This window comes from Helianthus annuus, chromosome 4, assembly GCF_002127325.2.
Source record: "Helianthus annuus cultivar XRQ/B chromosome 4, HanXRQr2.0-SUNRISE, whole genome shotgun sequence".
Taxonomy (NCBI): domain Eukaryota; kingdom Viridiplantae; phylum Streptophyta; class Magnoliopsida; order Asterales; family Asteraceae; genus Helianthus; species Helianthus annuus.
In genome coordinates, this window is record NC_035436.2 from 68960030 (window position 1) to 68980070 (window position 20041).

General features: G+C 38.1%; 1 protein-coding gene across 1 annotated transcript; it reads left to right on the forward strand.

Moving 5' to 3' along the window:
• Positions 1–7612: 7612 nt before the first annotated feature.
• On the forward strand, positions 7613–8117 carry LOC110933821 (ubiquitin-conjugating enzyme E2 10-like; the record flags this gene model as incomplete). Its single annotated transcript, XM_022177026.2, has 2 exons — positions 7613–7726; positions 7812–8117. Coding segments are annotated over 2 exons (258 nt in total), but the record flags the coding sequence as incomplete, so codon positions are not given.
• Positions 8118–20041: the final 11924 nt, after the last annotated feature.

Genomic DNA, 20041 nt, shown 5'->3' on the forward strand with positions numbered 1-20041 from the left:
AAGATATGATGCCGTTCGTGAGCATTCCCTGACCAACAATCCTTCCTCCTATACTACACAGCTCTTTTTGCATTTTTTAATGTTTTTGGATTTTTATGATTTTATCACCCCACGATTCAGACATTCTCGCTTGAAATGACCTTTCTCTTTGCATTTAAAACAGGTGACCTTGGTCTTATCGAACCCTAATTTCTGATCCGGACCCGACAAACTGTTTCTACCAGTGATTTCCATAAATCGTTAAGCTCTTCGAACTAAACTTGCCATACACCACTTAATATCTATCAATTCCAGTTCTTCCGGATCGATCTGATCGTAATCCTCTTTAGTCATATCAGGATTTCCGATACTTCCAGCGACCAAACCTTCATAAGCTTCTAGAACTGATGCCAGTAACGCGATGTGCTGCTTGGCTGCATTCTCGGTGATTTCATTCCCATTCTTGATGTTAACCGCAATGTTACACTGCACACCGGACACAAACGTCTGTTGATTTGACCCTGTAGAACTTTGAGGAGAATTCGACTCTGAGACTTTGACATTTGGCTCGTAGTTGGAAAATAGAGTCGATTGACTTGACTGATAAGCATTTGGAGCAACAGATGAAGTGTTGTCTGCGCTAAAACCAGTTTGAATTTTCGGACTCTGAACATTCGATACTACCGGACTACTCTTGTAATACAAAGATACATCCTGTGGCATATTCGTTGAATTCATCTTCTTGACTTTCACCAATTCCAACTCATGAGCTTCAATTTTCTCTATGAACTCACTCAAACTATAATTCACGAAATCCGAACTGTTTTTCAACATCATCACATACGTTCCCCATTCCTCATAGGGAAGTGCATCACACAATTTGTCTATCCACTCTTCATTTGTCTTCTCAATGTCCAACCTTCTCATCTCTAACACCAGATGACAATACCTCTCGATAAGCTGCTTTGTTGATTCACCCATAATCCCTGTGAAGATGTCAAACTCTTTCTTTAGCAATCCCGTTTTACTTTTAATCATTGACGCGCTGCCTTTGAATTTTTTCTCTAATGCTTGCCATATTGACTGTGAATTATTTTTGTGCTGTAGTAATACTAAAATATCTTCTTTTATTGCTTGTTGTAAGATGCTGATCATCTTTTTCTCGGCTTTGAATTCGACCTGCTCTGCATCTGTCAGACTGGCAATCGTCTTTTTTATATTCAACCCGTCTACTGGAGGAACATACTCTCTTTCGATTTTTATCCAACTCTCTAAGTGATTTGCCTGCACCCAATTTTTGAACCTCTCAGACCATCCTGAATATTCATCCAAACTCATCAATTTCGGAGGCTTCTGCATCGTTCCAAGTTCATTTTCTAGACTGACATTTTGCATGATACTTGCTTGACTTTGAGTCGCACCCACACCCGAAAACATGTTATAGAAATCCTGACTATCCATTTTCAGTTGTAACGGAAAATTTTTTCAAACAGTCTGAATAAGCGATCTACAGAAGTTGAATAAGCGATCCAGAGAATGCACAAAGAGCGATCCAGATAAGTTGCACAAAGAGCGATCCAGATAATTGCACAAAGAGCGATCCTAGAAAGAGCGATCCTAGAAAATTGCACAAAGAGCGATCCAGAAGATGACAAATGAGCGGTTCAGAAGACTTTATTTCGGGCGGTCCAGAAAAGCGATCCAATGATGACGTCAGAGCGATCTAACTTTCACGAAGGTTTTTAGGTCACTTTTAGTCCGTATTTTGATCCGAAACTTTCAAGGGTTTGTTATTACTGTCTTTCACACCTACTGTCCAAAATTCAGTCCATTTCCACCGCTAAAACAGTGTAGATCTACAAAAGTCCGTGAAAACCACTTCGTATCTAGCAACTAACTCGCAACTGGCTCTGATACCAACTGTAGGATCAGTTTTGACCACACGAATGAGTCAATCAGAGCTAGTGCTTACTGAAAATGTGGCGGAAACACATTTTCAGCATGATACAAAGATAAACGTAACAGAAAGGAGTAGAAACAGATGAATTCACACTTTAAACACTTTTTCTTCACTTGATAACGATTGCCACACGGTCAGCAGTTCGACGTAGAGTACAAGACAACGTTACAAATGAAGACAACTTCAGGGGTATTTATAGGATTCTGGAACCGCTCTTGTGACATGTCCACATGAGCGATCCAGCCTGGTTCGCTTTTGTGGACACATGTCACAAAAGCGATCCTACATTCTAATTATCATAAATTTACACATTTAACCCCTGAACTAATACAAAATAACCTATCTAGACCATATACGTTAATCTAACTTTACAAAGACGCAGGCTTTAGACATTATGCACCAACAAGATATCTCTCATGTCTCTCCTGTTTCAGCTTTTCATTCTCAGCTCTCTTTGTTGTATCTATCTTGATTTGTTCTTCTACAGGCGGAATTGATTTCATAAGAGTTTCCACATCAATGGTTGATGGATCAATATAAATGTTTCCCTTTGGATCCAAGTAACACTCTCGACCTGGATTGTGACACCCGACTTTTTAGGTCGTACCGTACAATTGTAACACGTGTTGTGAATAGGTAACAGGGCTGTATTTGATTGGTTATGATGTTTATATATGATATTTAATGAGTTGGTAAATTTAAACCTTGGTAAAAATTGTGTTGATAACAGTAAGATAAACGCTTATCGCGTAACGGATAAAATGCGAAACGAACGTTGGTGACCACCCGATCAGTGTTAATGTAGGACCGGTTTTGACACCGTTCGATTGCGTAACGAACGTTCGACGTGTGGAATCCGTGAACGTGCGTGACCGAACACACAATAACGTACTAGAAACGCGATTTTATTGAAGAATATGACGTGTATAATGTAAGAATCATGTAGAGAGTACTTTCTCTCTCTAGACTTTCTCTCTCTAGACTTGAATCTTCAAAATCACAAATGAGCAAAAGTCTTAAACTTTAAACCTAAGGCTCCTATTTATAGGCACAAGGTTATAATGAGAAGTCTCATTATTTACACAATTTCCACCTTGCCTTTACTAACTAGTAACATCATCAAGTCTTGCATTCTTCGGTTTCTTCTACGATTTTGATTGACGGAGGCGATAGACATTTAATGCACTAACAATCTCCCCCTTGGATATTGCCGCAGTCAATCTCGTAGCGTCTTGTCTTTCTCTTTTTCGAACAGAATCCCCGTGGATCTGTCTTCGAGCTTCCGTTGCTCCCCCTTTCGGTAGTCGCTTTCTTCAGGCTCCCCCTTTCGTCAAGCTTCCGTGCTTTTGGGATCGACGCCTGGCTTTCCGTAGCAACAGAATAAGAAACCTACACATCTCAATCTCTCGTAAGACAAAATAATTTTGACTCTAAAAGAATTCACTCAAAATTCTCAAACATATAACACACAATATTGTGATTCAAATTAATGAATCATCTAAACATTTGAGGATTATCTTCCAACTTCTCATCATCTTAACCAAACCAATTGTTCATCTTGTTTAGCCTTTGAGATTTTGAATATCAGCTTTTCAATATCAGTTGTCGAAAATCTTTTTGGATTTTTTCAATAATATGAAACATAAGTGCAAAAACAAAATTTAAATGCAGAAATAAAATATATACTAACACTATTTTTGTGAGTTTGTGTAAGAGGATCATATCAGTTTTTGAGACACATCACAAGCACCGTTAAGCTTTTAGACATTTTAAGTTCGAAACGATTCACATTGATGACGATATATTTGTCCTCTGAAACTCAATCTAAAAACTTTCGAAATGCTTACCGATACGTTAAATGTATATTAATTATGCACTACGTTCTTATGGACCCCACGATCTCAGCATATCCCCTCATCATGCAATACACTAACTCAAGTAATGCCTTTAAACTTTCATCAATTGTGATATGTGCGAAAACAAAGCAGAATGTTTAAACATTAACAATCAGGTCGATACTTCCGTATACGCAGAGAAAGTCCAATGTTTAAACAAAATAAGAAAATAAAAATAAGTTGAAATTGTTTAGGCTTTAACCACCAGGTCGATACTTCCGTATACGCAGAGGAGGCCCAAAGCTTAAACAAAACACCAAAGAAAATAAAGCAGAACGTTTAGGCAATAACATCCAGGTCGATACTCACGTATACGCAGAGGATGTCCAATGCTTAAACAAAATAAAGAAATAAGACAAGTTTAAATCTTTGCAAACTGAAATGCACAATCACAGTGACTTTTCAGCAAAGTAGTGAAAGCTCACAAACTTAACCAGTTTTTATGCTTTTTTGCATTCAGCGATTACTGAGTAGGTACACAATCACGAAGGACAAAACTAAGTACTATGCTTTCAACCATGTTTCCCACTAGAACTAGGCTTTTTCATTTATGTTTGTATCGTTATCGCAAATCTACTAGTCTAGCTGAGCCTATCGTCACATCTTTAGTGAGACCGTTTATCACATTTTACATTTCATTTCTTTAGCATGCTGTGATAGTCCACTGATTTACTATCATTTCATCTTATTCACAACAAAACTCATTTTTGCTTTTTCGATGTTTTTTGACATTTTCAAATTTTCTAATTTTTTTAAAATTTTTCTCCCCCTAAAATCAAAATATATTTCAATTTTGATTTTCTGAGAAAATTTGAATACAATAAACTGTACAAAGTAAAAAGACAACTTGACGAGAATTGCTTCAATTCTCCATCCACTTGGCATAAACAATCAGAACTCCCCCTGACAAAAACTATTTTCCCATTATGATTTCAAAACACTTAAGTTTGTTTTAATCAAAATGGTTTTTCCGGAAAATTAGTTTTGTGTGTCATTTCATAAACTCGGGGTTTCATCACCTTGTTCTTCAAATTACCACTTGTAGGAAAGATGAATCAAGTGCAACTTAATGTCCTTAATTTATCTTTTGAATGTCGAAATATCACCGAAGTGAATTTCTCAAGAAAGATGTCGATTCCTACTCCTCAATTACCAACCTGGGAGTTCCGGCAAGTCAGGTTTTTCATTTAAACAGTTTCACCCAAGCCTGACGGTCCTTGGGTGCTTTTGAATTCTTGTTCAACAATGGTGGAAAATTTGCATCATCCATTGTTAAACCTGAATTCTCAACTTTTACCTCATCAACTGGCTCCTCTGGCTTTGATGAACCAGAATCATTGCCTGAACGTGGCTTGTCTGACTTTGATGAGCCAGATTCATCGCCGACATGTGGCTCCTTTGTTTCCAAAGAAACAGATTCATCGCCAGTAACTTTCTTCTTTTTCTTTTCTTCTTTCGTCCTCAGATTTGTATCCAATGAATTCGTCTTACTTGACTTTGCAATCGAGGGAGTTGATTCATCAGAACTCTTATTTTTACCAACAGATGAACCCGAGGACAAAATCTTCTCGAGATACTCTCTCGCCTTTTTTCTCTTCTTTCGCAGTCTGTCCTTCTGCCCCTGAGAAAGTTTCACTTTCTTTTCTTGAACTTTAGGTTCTTGAACCTTCTGTTACTTGGGCTTGACATTGACTGGTTTCTTTGCCAACTTCTAAGAATTAACCCTCAATCTTTCACTTGATTTCCTTGGGCAATCTCTGGCAATGTGACCTATGATTTGATAGTTAAAGCATCTTCTCGTCACAAAATTCCTTCTCTGGCAGTTAACAACAATGTGTCCTTGATAACCACATCGGTAACACACTCTGTTATCATACCAATCACCATTTTCAGTCCAAACACTCAAATCATAGCATTGTTCGGCTTTGTGGTAATCCTCACTCCTCTTGTAAGCTTGATTTGACTTTTGAGCACTATGGTCAAACCTGCACCACTTATTACTAACAATTTTTGAGTTTTCATTTTTCAATTTTTGTGATTTTTGATTGCGATTGGATGATTGACCTGATGAGCTTTTATTTTCTTTTTGTACAATTTTCTCAGTTTTAATTTTTTGTTTCTGTTCCACTTTCTTCTTCAAAGGTTTTTGCTTAGAGCATTCTCCCTTTTCAGTCGATTGCAGAACAGTTTTCTGAAATTTTTCTTTTAATTTTAAAAACAATTTTGGTTTTTCAATTTTTTCTTTTTCATCATCAGATTTCTCATCACAATCTTCAACTTTGACATTGTCAAAGTCTGTGACACTGTCACTTATTGGAACAAAATTGATCGGTTTTGGACATGGAATATTCAAATACTCTGAAGAAGTCACAAAACCTTTCAATTTCGTTTCAAGCTCGTTGATTTTCTTTCGAGCTTGCTCACCTTCTTTTTCAAGTTGAATAATCTTCTGAAGATGAGAATTTATCATTTTTTGCTTTTCGATGTTGTTTTTGCTAAACACATCTCTCCCATCTTCAAGAATTTTTATTTGACTTTGAAATTCTTTTTCCATTTTTAATTTTTCATTTTCAAAATTTTTCAGTTTATCTTCAACAATTTTTGCATTTTCTTTCAACTTTTTGTTTTCAAGCTTTACCCAGAAATCTTCATCTTCTAAAGATTTCTGTTTGCTTTCAAACTCTCTTTCTTTTTCTTTCAAAACTTTGTTTTCTGATGTCAAACTGTTCAAATTACCCAACAGTTTGTCATTTTCAACTTTCAGTTTCTCACAAATTTCCGGAAACATAAGAATCTGTTTATCATCAGCTTGCTTCTCATCTTTCAACTTCTTGACTTCCAATGTCAAACTTTCCACATCCTTCAAGAGTTTGTCATTGTCAGTCTTAAAGTTGTCACATTTGGTACAAACTAATTCAGAACTTGAAGATTCTTTCTTTATAAATTCTTCATTCTTTGGAACTTGCTCTTCCTTTGTTTTGTATGTACCTGCACAAAAGATTTTAGCAAAGTCAAGAGGATTCATATTTTCATCAATATAACAACCCCTCTTAATATCGTATTTCATAATATTTTTCGCTGCAAGACACATATTGACTCTTCGTCTCATTTCAAAAATGACATCCAAACTTATTTTTTCTAAGTTCTTTTCTATTTCATTCATCAACCCCTTCTTTTTCTTTTCATTTTCATCCTTGTGTGTTTTGAGCTTATTGATAAATTCATTTGGATAAAAATTTGAGAACCTAGAATCCTTTTTCAATTCAATCAAAAATTCATCCCACTCTGAAGGTAACGCGTCTGCAAATTTTGATATTTTTTCAGCATTTGACATTCTTATCTCGTACCTTTCTAAATTGTCAAATAAACTTTCGAGAAAAATGCCTGGATAGTCCCTGTGGTTTCGCCTTTTTTCACCTATAGTCCCCAACTTTCTAAAACTACCTGAATAGTCCCCAAGTTTTCATTTTTTGTTCCCGGATAGTCCCTGGGTCTAACTTCAGTTACTTTTCTCTGTTAAGTGGGTGTTAAGATGGTGTGAAATGACAAAAATACCCTTTCCTTAAAAGGCCAAACCATAGGGACTATCCGGGCATCTTCTTCATTTTTATTTATAAAACCCCACCACCACACTTCATCTTCAACCTCTACCCACCATCACCCTCCTCCACCCTCCACCATCACCCTCTCTCTCTCCCTCTCCAATTCCGGCGAAAGTCCGGCTACTCACGGTGGAACCAGGATTTTCCGGCCGTTTTTCACGGAGGAACCAGGGTGAAATATTCAGGTTGCATTTAGGACGAAGGTGTTTCATCCAAACATCAACAGCAACGGTAGCATATGTTTGGATATCCTCAAGGAACAATGGAGTCCAGCACTAACAATCTCCAAGGTCCGATGCACCTCTCGTTTTTATTATTGGGTTTATTTTAAACCTGAAATGTCTTGTATTGAAGAGGTGTATGTGTGTTTTGTAGGTGTTGCTTTCCATCTGCTCTCTGTTGACGGACCCGAACCCTGATGATCCGTTGGTGCCAGAGATTGCTCACATGTATAAAACCGACAAGTCCAAGTACGAGGCCACTGCTCGTAGCTGGACGCAGAAGTATGCCATGGGCTAATCTCTCGAGTCTCGTTTGAATCAAATCGATTCTTGGAAGAATAAAAAATGTTGGTTTTTCACTTTTTATTCTTGGAATGTCTCAATGAAGAAATGGTTGTTAAGATTGTCTCAGTTTGTGTAATATCGAAATGATGTTAATCAAAGAGACTCATTTTAGAAAGAATGGCATCTTTTTTATTTGCTTAGTTTGTCTATGGACTCTGCTATAATCAAGCATTATTTAACAATTAAATGGCAAGGTTTTATACATTGCATTATAAACATGTATGACCAGGGTTTTCCGACCGTGTTTCTCGGTGGAACCAGGGTTTTCCGGCCGTTTTTCACTCGGTTCAGTCTCCGGTCAGTTTCATTTTAGTCATTTTTGTTTGATTGGTTGCAGTGGTGGTGACTCCGGCTCGATTGGTGATTCGGTTCAGTTTAGGTCTTGGTGCAACTCGGTTCGGTTCCGGCTCGGGTTGATGGTGGAGGTTGGAGGAGGGTGATGGTGGGTGGAGGTTGAAGATGAAGTGTGGTGGTGGGGTTTTATAAACAAAAATGAAGAAGATGCACTGATAGTCCCTATGGTTTGGCCCTTTAAGGAAAGGGTATTTTTGTCATTTAACATTATTTTAACAGAGAAAAGTAACTGAAGTTAGACCCAGGGACTATCCGGGAACAAAAAATGAAAACTTGGGGACTATTTAGGTAGTTTTAGAAAGTTGGGGACTATAGGTGAAAAAAGGCGAAACCACAGGGACTATCCGGGCATTTTTCTCTAAAGTTTCATATCGCTTTTCCAACTCATTAACTGTTTCATCTTTCTTACACAAAAAACATTCACTTCTTTTAACCCAAATATTTTTATTCTCATCTTCTCTTCTTTTAACCCAAAACCCATCAAACCAATCATTTAAACTTTCAAGTGTATAATTTTCTTTTTCGTCAAACATTTTAACCACACTTATATCAAATAACAAATATCAACAAACAATTATGATTGGGCCAAAATATCAGAAGTTATTGAATTCCGCTCAAATCTTTTTAATCTTGTTGACAACTTTGATTGGGCTGACAAAATGCAACTGATTGGGCCGTATAAAAATTGGATCACATGTGCCGCTGAAACGAAAAACAAAACTACAAACACAAAACAATGTGATTGGGCCTTTAAACTAAGTTGGCCGGTGCACTTTAAAGCATGTAAACCTATTTAATTTGAATTAATGGCCGACAATTCACAAAGCCCAAACAAACTATTTGATGATTTCCAAGACAAATGATATTGATCGTAAATGTCAACTGATTGGGCCAAACTCTTGTAGTGGGCTTAAATGTGATTGGGCCGTTCCTTACACTAATCTCTTGTGCCGACAAACTACATTCACTATGTGATTCTATTGTGCCGCAATAATAAAAATCACATGGCCCGATTACAGTGATTACATGAGCTTTCAGCAATACAAATCAATGATTGGACCGATTAGATGCACATGCAAAGTCTGATTTTTCAATTGGACCTCAAAAATTTAATGTGGCCGACATATAAGATGGGCTGTCAACAACTTATTGCTTCACATGCAAACTGATACACTTATTAGTTCGATTTTGTGAACTATGATTGGGCCAAAATAATCACTAAGCCGACATTTCGTTTATCAATACAATGCTCATTGGGCCTCAAATTTTATTGATTTATGCATTATAACAGTCATAATCACATGCAACTTTAAGTTTAGTGGCCGACAATCTTTAAATGTTCAGACATAATGATGACAATTCAGACGAAATCAGTGTGATGTCTTATGAGCGAAACCACCTAGATGATTGATAAGCGAAACTCTATTGGACCATATGAGCGGAACACTTAATGACAAAAGAGCAAAACAACAAAATATGTCACTATGAGCGAACCCTAATGAAGACCTATGAGCGAAACCTCTGAACTGACACTTGGAGCGAAACCTTACGAGCGAAACATGATTGTTCGTATGAGCGGAACCTGATTTTTGACGCGAAATCGGACCGAAAACCTTCGATTTCTCCTAAACGGCTAGGAGTTTGGATCTGAATCTTGGTAGGGTTATAGATCAGGTGTTTTCGCACAACATATCAAAAATTCAGCCGATTCGGACCGTAAAATCCCATTCAATTTGACGAATTTCGGTAAAAACGTGATAAAAACGAAAAAAATGAAGAAATAGATGAAATTCGGATCTGAAATCACTGAAATCTGGTACGAATCAATGTGTTTGATCAGTGCAATCGAGCTCCTAGCTCTGATACCAATTGTAGGACCGGTTTTGACACCGTTAATCCGTGAACATGCGTGAGTGAACACACAGTAACGTACTAGAAACGTGATTTTATTGAAGAATATGACGTGTACAATGTAAGAATCACGTAGAGAGTACTTTCTCTCTCTAGACTTTCTCTCTCTAGACTTGAATCTTCTAAATCACAAATGAGCAAAAGTCGTAAATTTAAACCTAAGGCTCCTATTTATTGGCACAAGGTTATAATGAGAAGTCTCATTATTTACACAATTGCCACCTTGCCTTTACTAACTAGTAACATCATCAAGTCTTGCATTCTTCGGTTTCTACTACGATTTTGATTGACGGAGGCGATAGACATTTAATGCACTAACAATCCCCCCCTTAGAATCTGAACAAAATGAATACTTCAACCAAATTCTTTGTTCTTAAGGTCATGCAGTAGTTTCGCTTATTTGGTCTTCACTTAGTTTCGCTTTTGTGAACAATTAAGTAGTTTCGCTCATACATACACTTAGAATCTGGTTTCGCTTATTTGACTTGTTTTAGTGTAAAAACCATGTTTTGAGCGTTTAGTCCGTTTCGTACGTGATCAAGTGTTGGAAACTCAGTCTGTGTTAAAAGTTTTCGATAAAAACAACCCGTTAATCAAAAAGTTAAACGTTTTTTGGAAATTTATCACTAAACATGGAACATCAAGATTTTTATAACTTGTTTGCGGGGAGTGGTATGGCTACGCAAAGCCCGGCGAGTATTATGCAGAACGTTAACATGGAGAATGAATTGGGGACTATGCAAAAGCCACCAAAGCTCATGAGTTTGGATGAATATGCGGGTTGGTCCGGCCGTTTCAAAAATTGGGTACAAGCCAATCACTTCGAGTATTGGATGAAAATAGAAAAAAAGTATGTGCCACCAGTTAACGGTATGGGATTGGAAAAGGGCATTGGGAGTTTGACAGAATCCGAACAGATTGACTTCAAAGCTGAAAAGAAAATGGTGAGCATTCTGCAACAGGCCATTAAAGAAGATATCCTCGTTTTGCTACAACATGAAGACAATGCTCAGTCAATGTGGCAAGCGTTACAGTTGAAATCCCAAGGCAGTGTTTCAATGATTAAGAGCAAGAAAGCCTTAATCAAAAAGGAATTTGATATCTTTACTGGGATTAAAGGCGAGACAACAAAGCAGTTAATCGAACGATACTGTCATCTTGTGGTCGAAATGAAACGTTTGGAAATTAAAAAGACAAATGAAGAATGGATTGATAAGTTGTGTGTTGCACTTCTGTATGATGAGTGGGGCACGTATCTAATGATGCTGAAGAACAATTCTGATTTTGTGAATCTCAACCTCAGCTCATTCATGGAGAAGATTGAAGCCCACGAGTTGGAATTGCTGAAAATCAAGAAAATGAACTCAGCAAGTGTACAACAGGATGTATAGTTGTATTACAAAGGCAACCCTACAGTTTCAACCAATCAAAGTCCAAAAATACATACAGGGTTCAGTGCTGATAACACTTCAAGTGTTTCTTCAAACACTCCGCAATCCGGCAATTTGTCACCATTTGCGAACTTTGAACCGAATGTCAAAGCTCAGGAACAGCCTTCACCTCAAAGCTCAACAGGATCAAATCATCAGGCGTACGTTTCTGGAGTTCAGTGCAACATTGTGGTAAACATAAAGAATGGGAACGGGATAACTGGAACAGCTGCAAAACAACACATAGCACTGCTCGCTTCCGTTCTTGAGGCTTATGAGGGCTTAGTCGTAGGGAGGATCGGTAATCCTGACATGATGAAGGAGGATTACGACCAAATCGATCCCGAAGAGCTTGAGTTAATTGACATCAAGTGGTGTATGGCGAGTTTGGTGCGTAGGGCTCAACGTTTCATGGAAATTACAGGCCGGAACAGTCTATCAGGCCCAGATCAAAAGTTAGGGTTTGATAAGTCGAAAGTTACATGCTTTAAATGTAAAGAACGCGGTCACTTCAAACGAGAATGTCCTAATCGTGAAGTCAACAATCATCAAAACCCGTTCACCAACGACTACTACAGGCAAGCGATATATCACCGACCAAATCAACAGCAAACTGTTCAGAGGCCACAGATAGAGAATAAACCGGAAAAGGCACTGATTGTGAATCAAGACGACGAGAAGGTTGCTTCAAGTTTCAGCTGGGATAAGTATATCCCCGGTAGCGATGGTCAAGCAATGATGGCTGAAGTTGTTGAGATTTCTGAGAGTGTGTCTGAACCGCAAACAGTTACTAAAGATGTTTCTGAGGTTGTTGAAGAGGTTTCTGCTGATAATGCGGTCGATATGGAAGAAATAGCTGCTGGAGTGTATTACTACCAGTCTGAGCAGGAGGTTTTGGGAAGTTTAATGAAATCTGTATTGCCTCCTAACATTTCTAAATCTTTTGCAGGTTACTTTGAAGAACCAAGGACCGGATCATGCCCATGGTTTGAAGAGAAGAAAGAAGTCGTTGAAGAGTTGATAGATGTGTCGAAAGAGATGACTGGAGAAGTTTTGAAAGACATAGCTGACAAAGCACTGATGGGAAAACTCAAAGAGGTAGACTCAGAATCCGAGGAGTCAAAGTCTGTCAGTTGTGTGTCTGTCAAAAGAGAGGAATCTGGAGTTCAGGAGAGTAAATCTGTCAAATTATCTGAGTCGGAGTCAAACAATGTCGGTAAAGTTGATAGTGTTGATCAGGTTGTTGAAAAAGTTGTTTCAATCCCTGAAACACCGTGCAAACAGTGTTTAGAACCATGCACGGAGTGTCTTGAAAAAGACACTAAGTATCAGGAGTTGAAACACCACGCTTATATGATTAAGTTTGACCTTAGTCAAGTGAAAGAGGCGTACGATACTCTTAAAAGGTCAATCAAGATGATACAAAAAGAAAGTGTCGAAAATGATAAAGCTACAAAATTGGCTAAAGCAACATTATTTGATAAACAACAAGAAGTCAATTTTCATTAGACACAATCGCTTCGCTTAAAAAGGAACTTGAATTGGTTAAAATTGAAAACGATCGGATTGATAAGAAGTTAATGAGTTATGTGGCTTCTTCGTACGTTCTTGAACAAATTGTTCCCCAACAGCCACATGCTTCACCTGTCTTTAAGAGCGTTCCACCCCCAATGTGGAGTCATTACACACAGAAGTATCCAGATGGGGTGGAAGCGGCATTGAATCTCAAATTGAGAACGATAGAAGATGAGTTGCCTGAGACCATAGATGTCACATTTTCCCCATCCGATACCGACAATGAATCTCAGGTTATCAAAAATGTTGTCGATCAGGTGTTGGATGAGGAGAGTGAGAAATCTGAAAGGCTCATTCTGAGATGGCTGTCAGTGATTCTAAAGATGAAGGAAATTTCTTAGATCGATATGTATCGAAATCGGAAAAGAGTGTGAATGAAGATCCGATCATGGTGGTATACACTATGGTTGGAACTGACAAACTTTATTCCGACTTCGAGTACCCGCTTCAGAATGTGAAAATCGAGAATGTCGAAAAAGTGTTTAAACTGGTTGAAATGAACACTAACGAAGTTAATAACAATGAATTCTTTTCTAAACCCAAAAAGTTGTTTGTTACTTCACGTCCCACAATTTTGAAAAAGAAAGAACGGGTTGGTAAAGGTGAAAACAAGAAAAACACCTTTAAAAACAAAGGAACAGGGTTTGAAAAGAAATCGGCTAAGCAGGTGTTTAAGCCGAAAGAGAAGATCAATGAAGTTTTTGTCGCTGGTCCTAGTGTTGACGATGAGAAAGATTATATTTTCAGTCAAAAAGCTGTGGATGATTTCAATGCAGCAAAGAAGTTGAAAGAAGAGTCGGTCAAATCTACTTTTGTCGAATATGATAAAAGGGTGTGTTACCGCTGCAATGAGATCGGCCACATGGCGAAATAGTGTCAGACAGTCATTGAGAGACCTGTTGTCAAACCAGTTCAAAAACAAACTGTTTCAAAACCAAGTGTTAAAAAACAAGCTGTTTCTAAACCACTTGTTCAAAAGTCAAACATTCAAAAACCTCGACCTAAATCTCCAACTGACACAAAGGGCAAAAAGCCATTGGTTTCTCCGATCCGTATTCTGAAAAGAGGTGAATCGTTGAAGTCGGAGGATAAGCCGAAATCGACTTTCGAGATTGGCGAATCTTCTAAGACTAGCAAGACTTCAAAGTTTTACCCTAAAACAAAAACTTTTGAAAATCAATCTTGGATCGCGAAAACGAAACCGTCGGTTGAAGTCAAGAAGATGGAGAACGCTTTGAAAATTGATTGAAATCTTTTTAAAGATGATGTGGTTGATTTTGAAAATGAAGTTGATAAGTTTCTTGATGAATTTCCACCAATAACTAACAAAGTTAAAACAATTGTGAAAGAAGAGGTTCCAAATGTCACATTTGATTTTCCGAAAACAAATGAAAAGTGTGATATTGTGTTCGGAAGTGTGTTGGAAGTAAAGAAATCATGGGCTTCATTGTTTGAATAAATTTGATTTGATGGTTGCAGGGGCTGCCCAAGTCAATTCTATCGAAGTGGATTATGGATAGTGGCGCTTCAAGGCATATGACTGGGACGCTTGCTCTGCTCTATGATGTCAAATCGATAAACGGAAGCTGTGTTGGATTTGCTGGGAATCAAGGTGGAAGGATCGTTGGTCAAGGGACGCTGTCAAATGGAGTAATTTCGTTCGATAAAGTGAACTACATAGTAGAGTTAACAAACAATTTACTTAGTATCTCGCAAATCTGTGATAAAGCGTTTAGTGTACACTTTACTAAAACTGAATGTGTTGTGTTAAAACCAGGGTTTAAAATCCCTGATGAGATGGTGCTGTTGCGAGCTTCGCGGGAAAATGATCTTTATATTTTGGATATGAGCGTTGCAACGCCAACATCTCATCAGAAACAGTGTTTTGTGTCTAAAACCAAAGCGACAGAAAAAGATTCAATAATGTGGCATCGAAAGATGGGCCACATTCATGTTCGCAAAATGAACTTTTTGGTACACAATGATTTAGTTGATGGTGTTAATCTAAAGAATTTTCACTTGAATGATGATTGTATAGCGTGCAAGAAGGGAAAGCAGACTCAAAAGTCACACCCATTGAAGATGATGAATTCAATCAGGTTACCTCTTGAGAGATTGCACATGGATCTCTTCGGGCCTGTCAACGTAAAGAGCATCAGCGGAGACTTATATTGCCTGGTGGTGACTGATGACGTTACGAGATTTTCTTGGGTAGTGTGCTTGGAACGAAAAGATCAAACTTTCGAATCATTGATGGTGCTTTTCAAGAAGATGGAAACGGTGTACAAACTGCCAATCCGGAGGATTCGGAGCGACAACGGAACGGAATTCAAGAATAACAAGATGTACGAGTTCTGCAATGAAAAGGGAATTCTTCATGAATTCAGTGCGCCGTACACTCCACAGCAAAACGGCGTTGCTGAACGAAAGAATCGGACCCTGATTGAGACAGCCCGTACCATGTTAGCCGATTCCAAGCTTCCAATCTTTTTCTGGAGTGAAGCAGTTTCAGCAGCCTGTTACACATTGAATAGAGTTCTCACTGTCAAGAAGTATAAAAAGACTTGCTTTGAGCTGCTACACCGTTATAAGCCAAACCTTGAGTTTTTGGAGCCGTTTGGGTCTCCTTGCACTTTTAATGATGAAAACGGTAAATTTGGCGCAAAATCTAATGAGGGTTTCTTTGTAGGTTACGCAAGCCCGTTGAAAAGGGTGTTCGTACCATGTCTGGGGAAAGTGATTCAAGTCCTACATGTGGATTGTCAGAAGCACACTCCATAGCTACGACTTCCAGGACAAAGATTCATGTTCGACTACGATAAACTCTGGGAGTCGTTTCATTTGCCGGCCGAGCCGAGTGAGGAGGAACTAGTTCTTATGTACCTGTATCAGCAAAATGCATCACACGAGCCAGTGTTTAGACCGCTAGAAGTTCCTCAACCCACCGTGGGTACTCACGATAATGAAGCAAGACCGAGTGGAACAACTCATGAACCACCAGAGGAACCAGCTCCATCTTTTGACGAATCTGACGGCTCAGAAGCAGAACCCGCTCCGACTTTTGACAAGGATCCAATAGAAGCTGAGGATCAAACGGTTGATCTTGACATATCGAGCTTGGAATCGGAAGTAAATGTGCCTGAAAATCCTATGCCACGGACGTTGTCTTATCATCCCTCAGAACAGATTATTGGTGACCTACAAAGTGGTGTCAAAACCCGACATCAAATAGATCGAGCTCTTACATGTTTCTATTCATCTATTGCTGATATGCAGAAAGAAGTCTCATTAAAATGTTTTATTTCGCAGATAGAGCCCAGAACCTACAAAGAGGCATTGACCGAGGATAGTTGGGTGAATGCAATGTAGGAGGAGCTGCAACAGTTCAAAAAGCTGGGCATCTGGAGACTTGTCGATCTGCCTAAGACTCAGAAGTTAATCAAGACAAAATGGGTTTTTAAGTGTAAGCGTGATGACAGAGGTGTCGTGGTGAGAAACAAAGCGTGACTTGTGGTTCAAGGCTTCAGTCAACAGGAAGGAATAGATTATGATGAAGTTTACGCACCGGTTGCCAGACTTGAGGCAATTCGGATATTTCTAGCCTTCGCGTCATGGAAAGATTTTAAAGTATATCAACTTGACGTCAAATCTGTCTTCCTTTACGGAACAATCAGAGAAGAAGTGTATGTGGGGCAACAGCCGGGGTTCACAGACTCACTGCACAAAAACAAGGTGTATCTACTGGACAAAGTGTACGATCGTGTTTTGACCCGAACGAGTCTATCAGAGGAGTTTTGATCAGACACAGGTGCGGAAAACAAGTACCTGACGTAGAAATAGCTAGATATTCTCTTAAATCACTTTGTTGATTGATATAACAGCCTTTACTACCAATTCTCACACCAACAGCACCTCGGTATGGAAAATCAGAACCTTACAAATGAGATTCGCTTATGGGTATTTATACTATTGGTAGGTTCCCATATTCGTACATGTCCAAATAAGCGAACCTAATAGGTTCCCATATTCGTACATGTCCAAATAAGCGAACCTAACAGGTTCCCATATTCGTACATGTCACATAAGCGAACCTACTAGCTAAAACACATATACTCACCAGTTTTCTCGTAAAACACGCCCTAATCTATACAATACAATGTATAACATGATCCAAGACGAAATCAACAGATGTAGTGCACCAACAGACTCCCCCTCAGATGTTGATGGAGTCGACTATTGAGTCACGACTATGCTGTGTCTTCACATCTTCAGTCTTGATCAGTCTCTGGGCTTTTCTCTCTCTCTCTCTCTCTCTCTCTCTGTTCACGCAAGTCTTCAGACTCCCCCTTGTGATGTGCTGGCATTTCTTTAGTTCATCAGCATCATCAGCTTTAGGATCGTTGTCTGGCTTATAACAGATTCAAACAACACAACCTGGATCACCTGCAAATTCTCTACCCAAAACATAAGTTTCACTCACATACATATTTCAAACATAAACACATGTACTACCTCAGACTCACTTCTCAAAAACAAAATGATTTTCCAAACTGATGAACCACTTTAAGGTTAGATTATGAAAACATTTAATTCCAAACATACACCCCCCTCCAATATTGCTCATCATGTTTAGCACTCGGAATTTTGAAAATCTGCTTTTCAATACCAGTTGTCAAAAATGTTTTTGAGTTTTCTGAAACTTTATGCTAAAACACACTGAAAATCTTTTTGAATTTTGAAATAAAGAAAATGTAATGCAGTAAAGAAAATATTTATAGACAATATTTTTGTGAGTTCGTGTAAGAGGATCATATCAGTTTTTGAGACTAATCACCAACACCGTTAAGCTTCATTTCATTTTAAGTTTTAAACAATTCACCTAGATTGTCAGTATATTTGTCCACTTAAATTTTCACACAAAGTTCAAATGATCCGAGATACGATATTAATGTCTTAAGAACTTAACTTTATTCGTGTGTCCCACTACTTGAATATACTCCCGTATCCAGATCCCAATATTCAGTCTTACAGGTGAATATACCACAGATGATATCTGTAAGGGGTTAGGTGCGAAACCGTGAGAGCTCAGGTCAGAACTTCCGTTCAGCAGAGAGATGACGGCTCGACTTTTGGTGGGTCCCCTTTAGAGGATCTTTCTACAACAGCAATGACTATCAATTTTATTGTTTCATCGATTTGCTGAGGGCAGCGCTTTTTCAAGCATTTGCAGAAAGTATTATCCGGGGACTAGGTCAGTACTTCCATACAGCAGAAGTCCCAGGATAATACCCCAGATATCACTGAGCATAAAGACCTAGTATCTCAGAATAAGGGACCTTTCAAACAAGATTTCAGGGGTTACCTATATATCCAAGTTTGTGTTAACCCACAAAACAAGCAAGTTTGAAATTTAGGTTTATATCTCGTCTCAATCTACTAATTGTGTAAAAACCTACTGGCATATCCGCAGTGAAATTGTTTATCACTTTTTATCTTTACATTTCTTTAGCATGTTGTGACAGCCTACTGATGTACTATCATTTCCTCTTTTTCACAACAAACTCATTTTTGGATTTTATCATGTTTTTGTCTTTTTCAAATTTTCTAATGTTTTTGGCTTTTCTGAAATTTTCTAAAGAATTGAAACCAATACCTTTCTTTTTGAGATTACCATTATGGTTTGGTTTCTTTCGATAACCTGAACCATAACCGTAACCCTTTTTCTTGTTCAATCTTTGTTGAACTCTTGAAGTGTACTTTTTAGGTTTTTCAGCAAGATTTAAATCTTTTATTTCAAAAATATTAATTTATGTTAATTTGAAAACCTGTTTAATCATTTCAGTTTTGACACTTCTTATTGGGAATTCCTCATCAGAATATAATTTGTCTGAATCATTCAACGTATATGCTACTTTGACTGATCCGTCATTCAAATTAGATTTTGATAACAGAAATTCTTTATTGTAAATCATCTTAACCGGCGAACTCGGACTTTTCTCAGACGAACTCGAACTATCTGACTTAGACTCCGACTTTGACGCTTCATCCATATCCAACACCCGATCGACAACTCTCTTAACTAACTTAGACTCATGATCAGTGTCAGACGCTGTGAATGTAACATCAATATTGTCTGGTAATTCATCAGTGATTTCAGACGTTAATTTGATGTTTAGAGCCTTGTCTACTTGTTCCTCATTTGGTTTCCTGGGGGAATAACTTTCAAAGATATGAGGCGGACATCTGTTATACTTGACACTTGGTTTCTTACCAGTATCCTCTTCTTTTTCTTTCTTCTTGAAAGCTTCAAGACCTGCAACAGTAGGATAAACATGATCAATCAAATAATCGCAAGTAGTATAACTCAAAAGTAATCGATTGATCCTTTCACTCTCGATTCTCTCAAGTTCCAACTCCTTCTTCAAGTTAGCACAGTCTTCAATATAGTCATTGATGAAACTTTGCTTTGTCATTAACGTTGCACTCATTTTGTCATTTGCTTTTTCGATTTCTGCATTTGTCCTTTTCAGACTATCAACTGTCCTGTTTAGAACATCATAGGACTCTTTAACATATTTCACATCAGACAGTAAATCTTCCTTCATTTTCTCTAACTCAGCAATCTTTTTGCCTTTTTCTTCACAAACTTTGCAAGCTTCTGAACATTTCTCACAAGGCTTTGTGACTTAAACCACCTTTTCAACTATCTTTTCGACTTCGACAGTCTTTTCAATCTCTACAAGTTTCTCGACCTCAACAATCTTTTCGA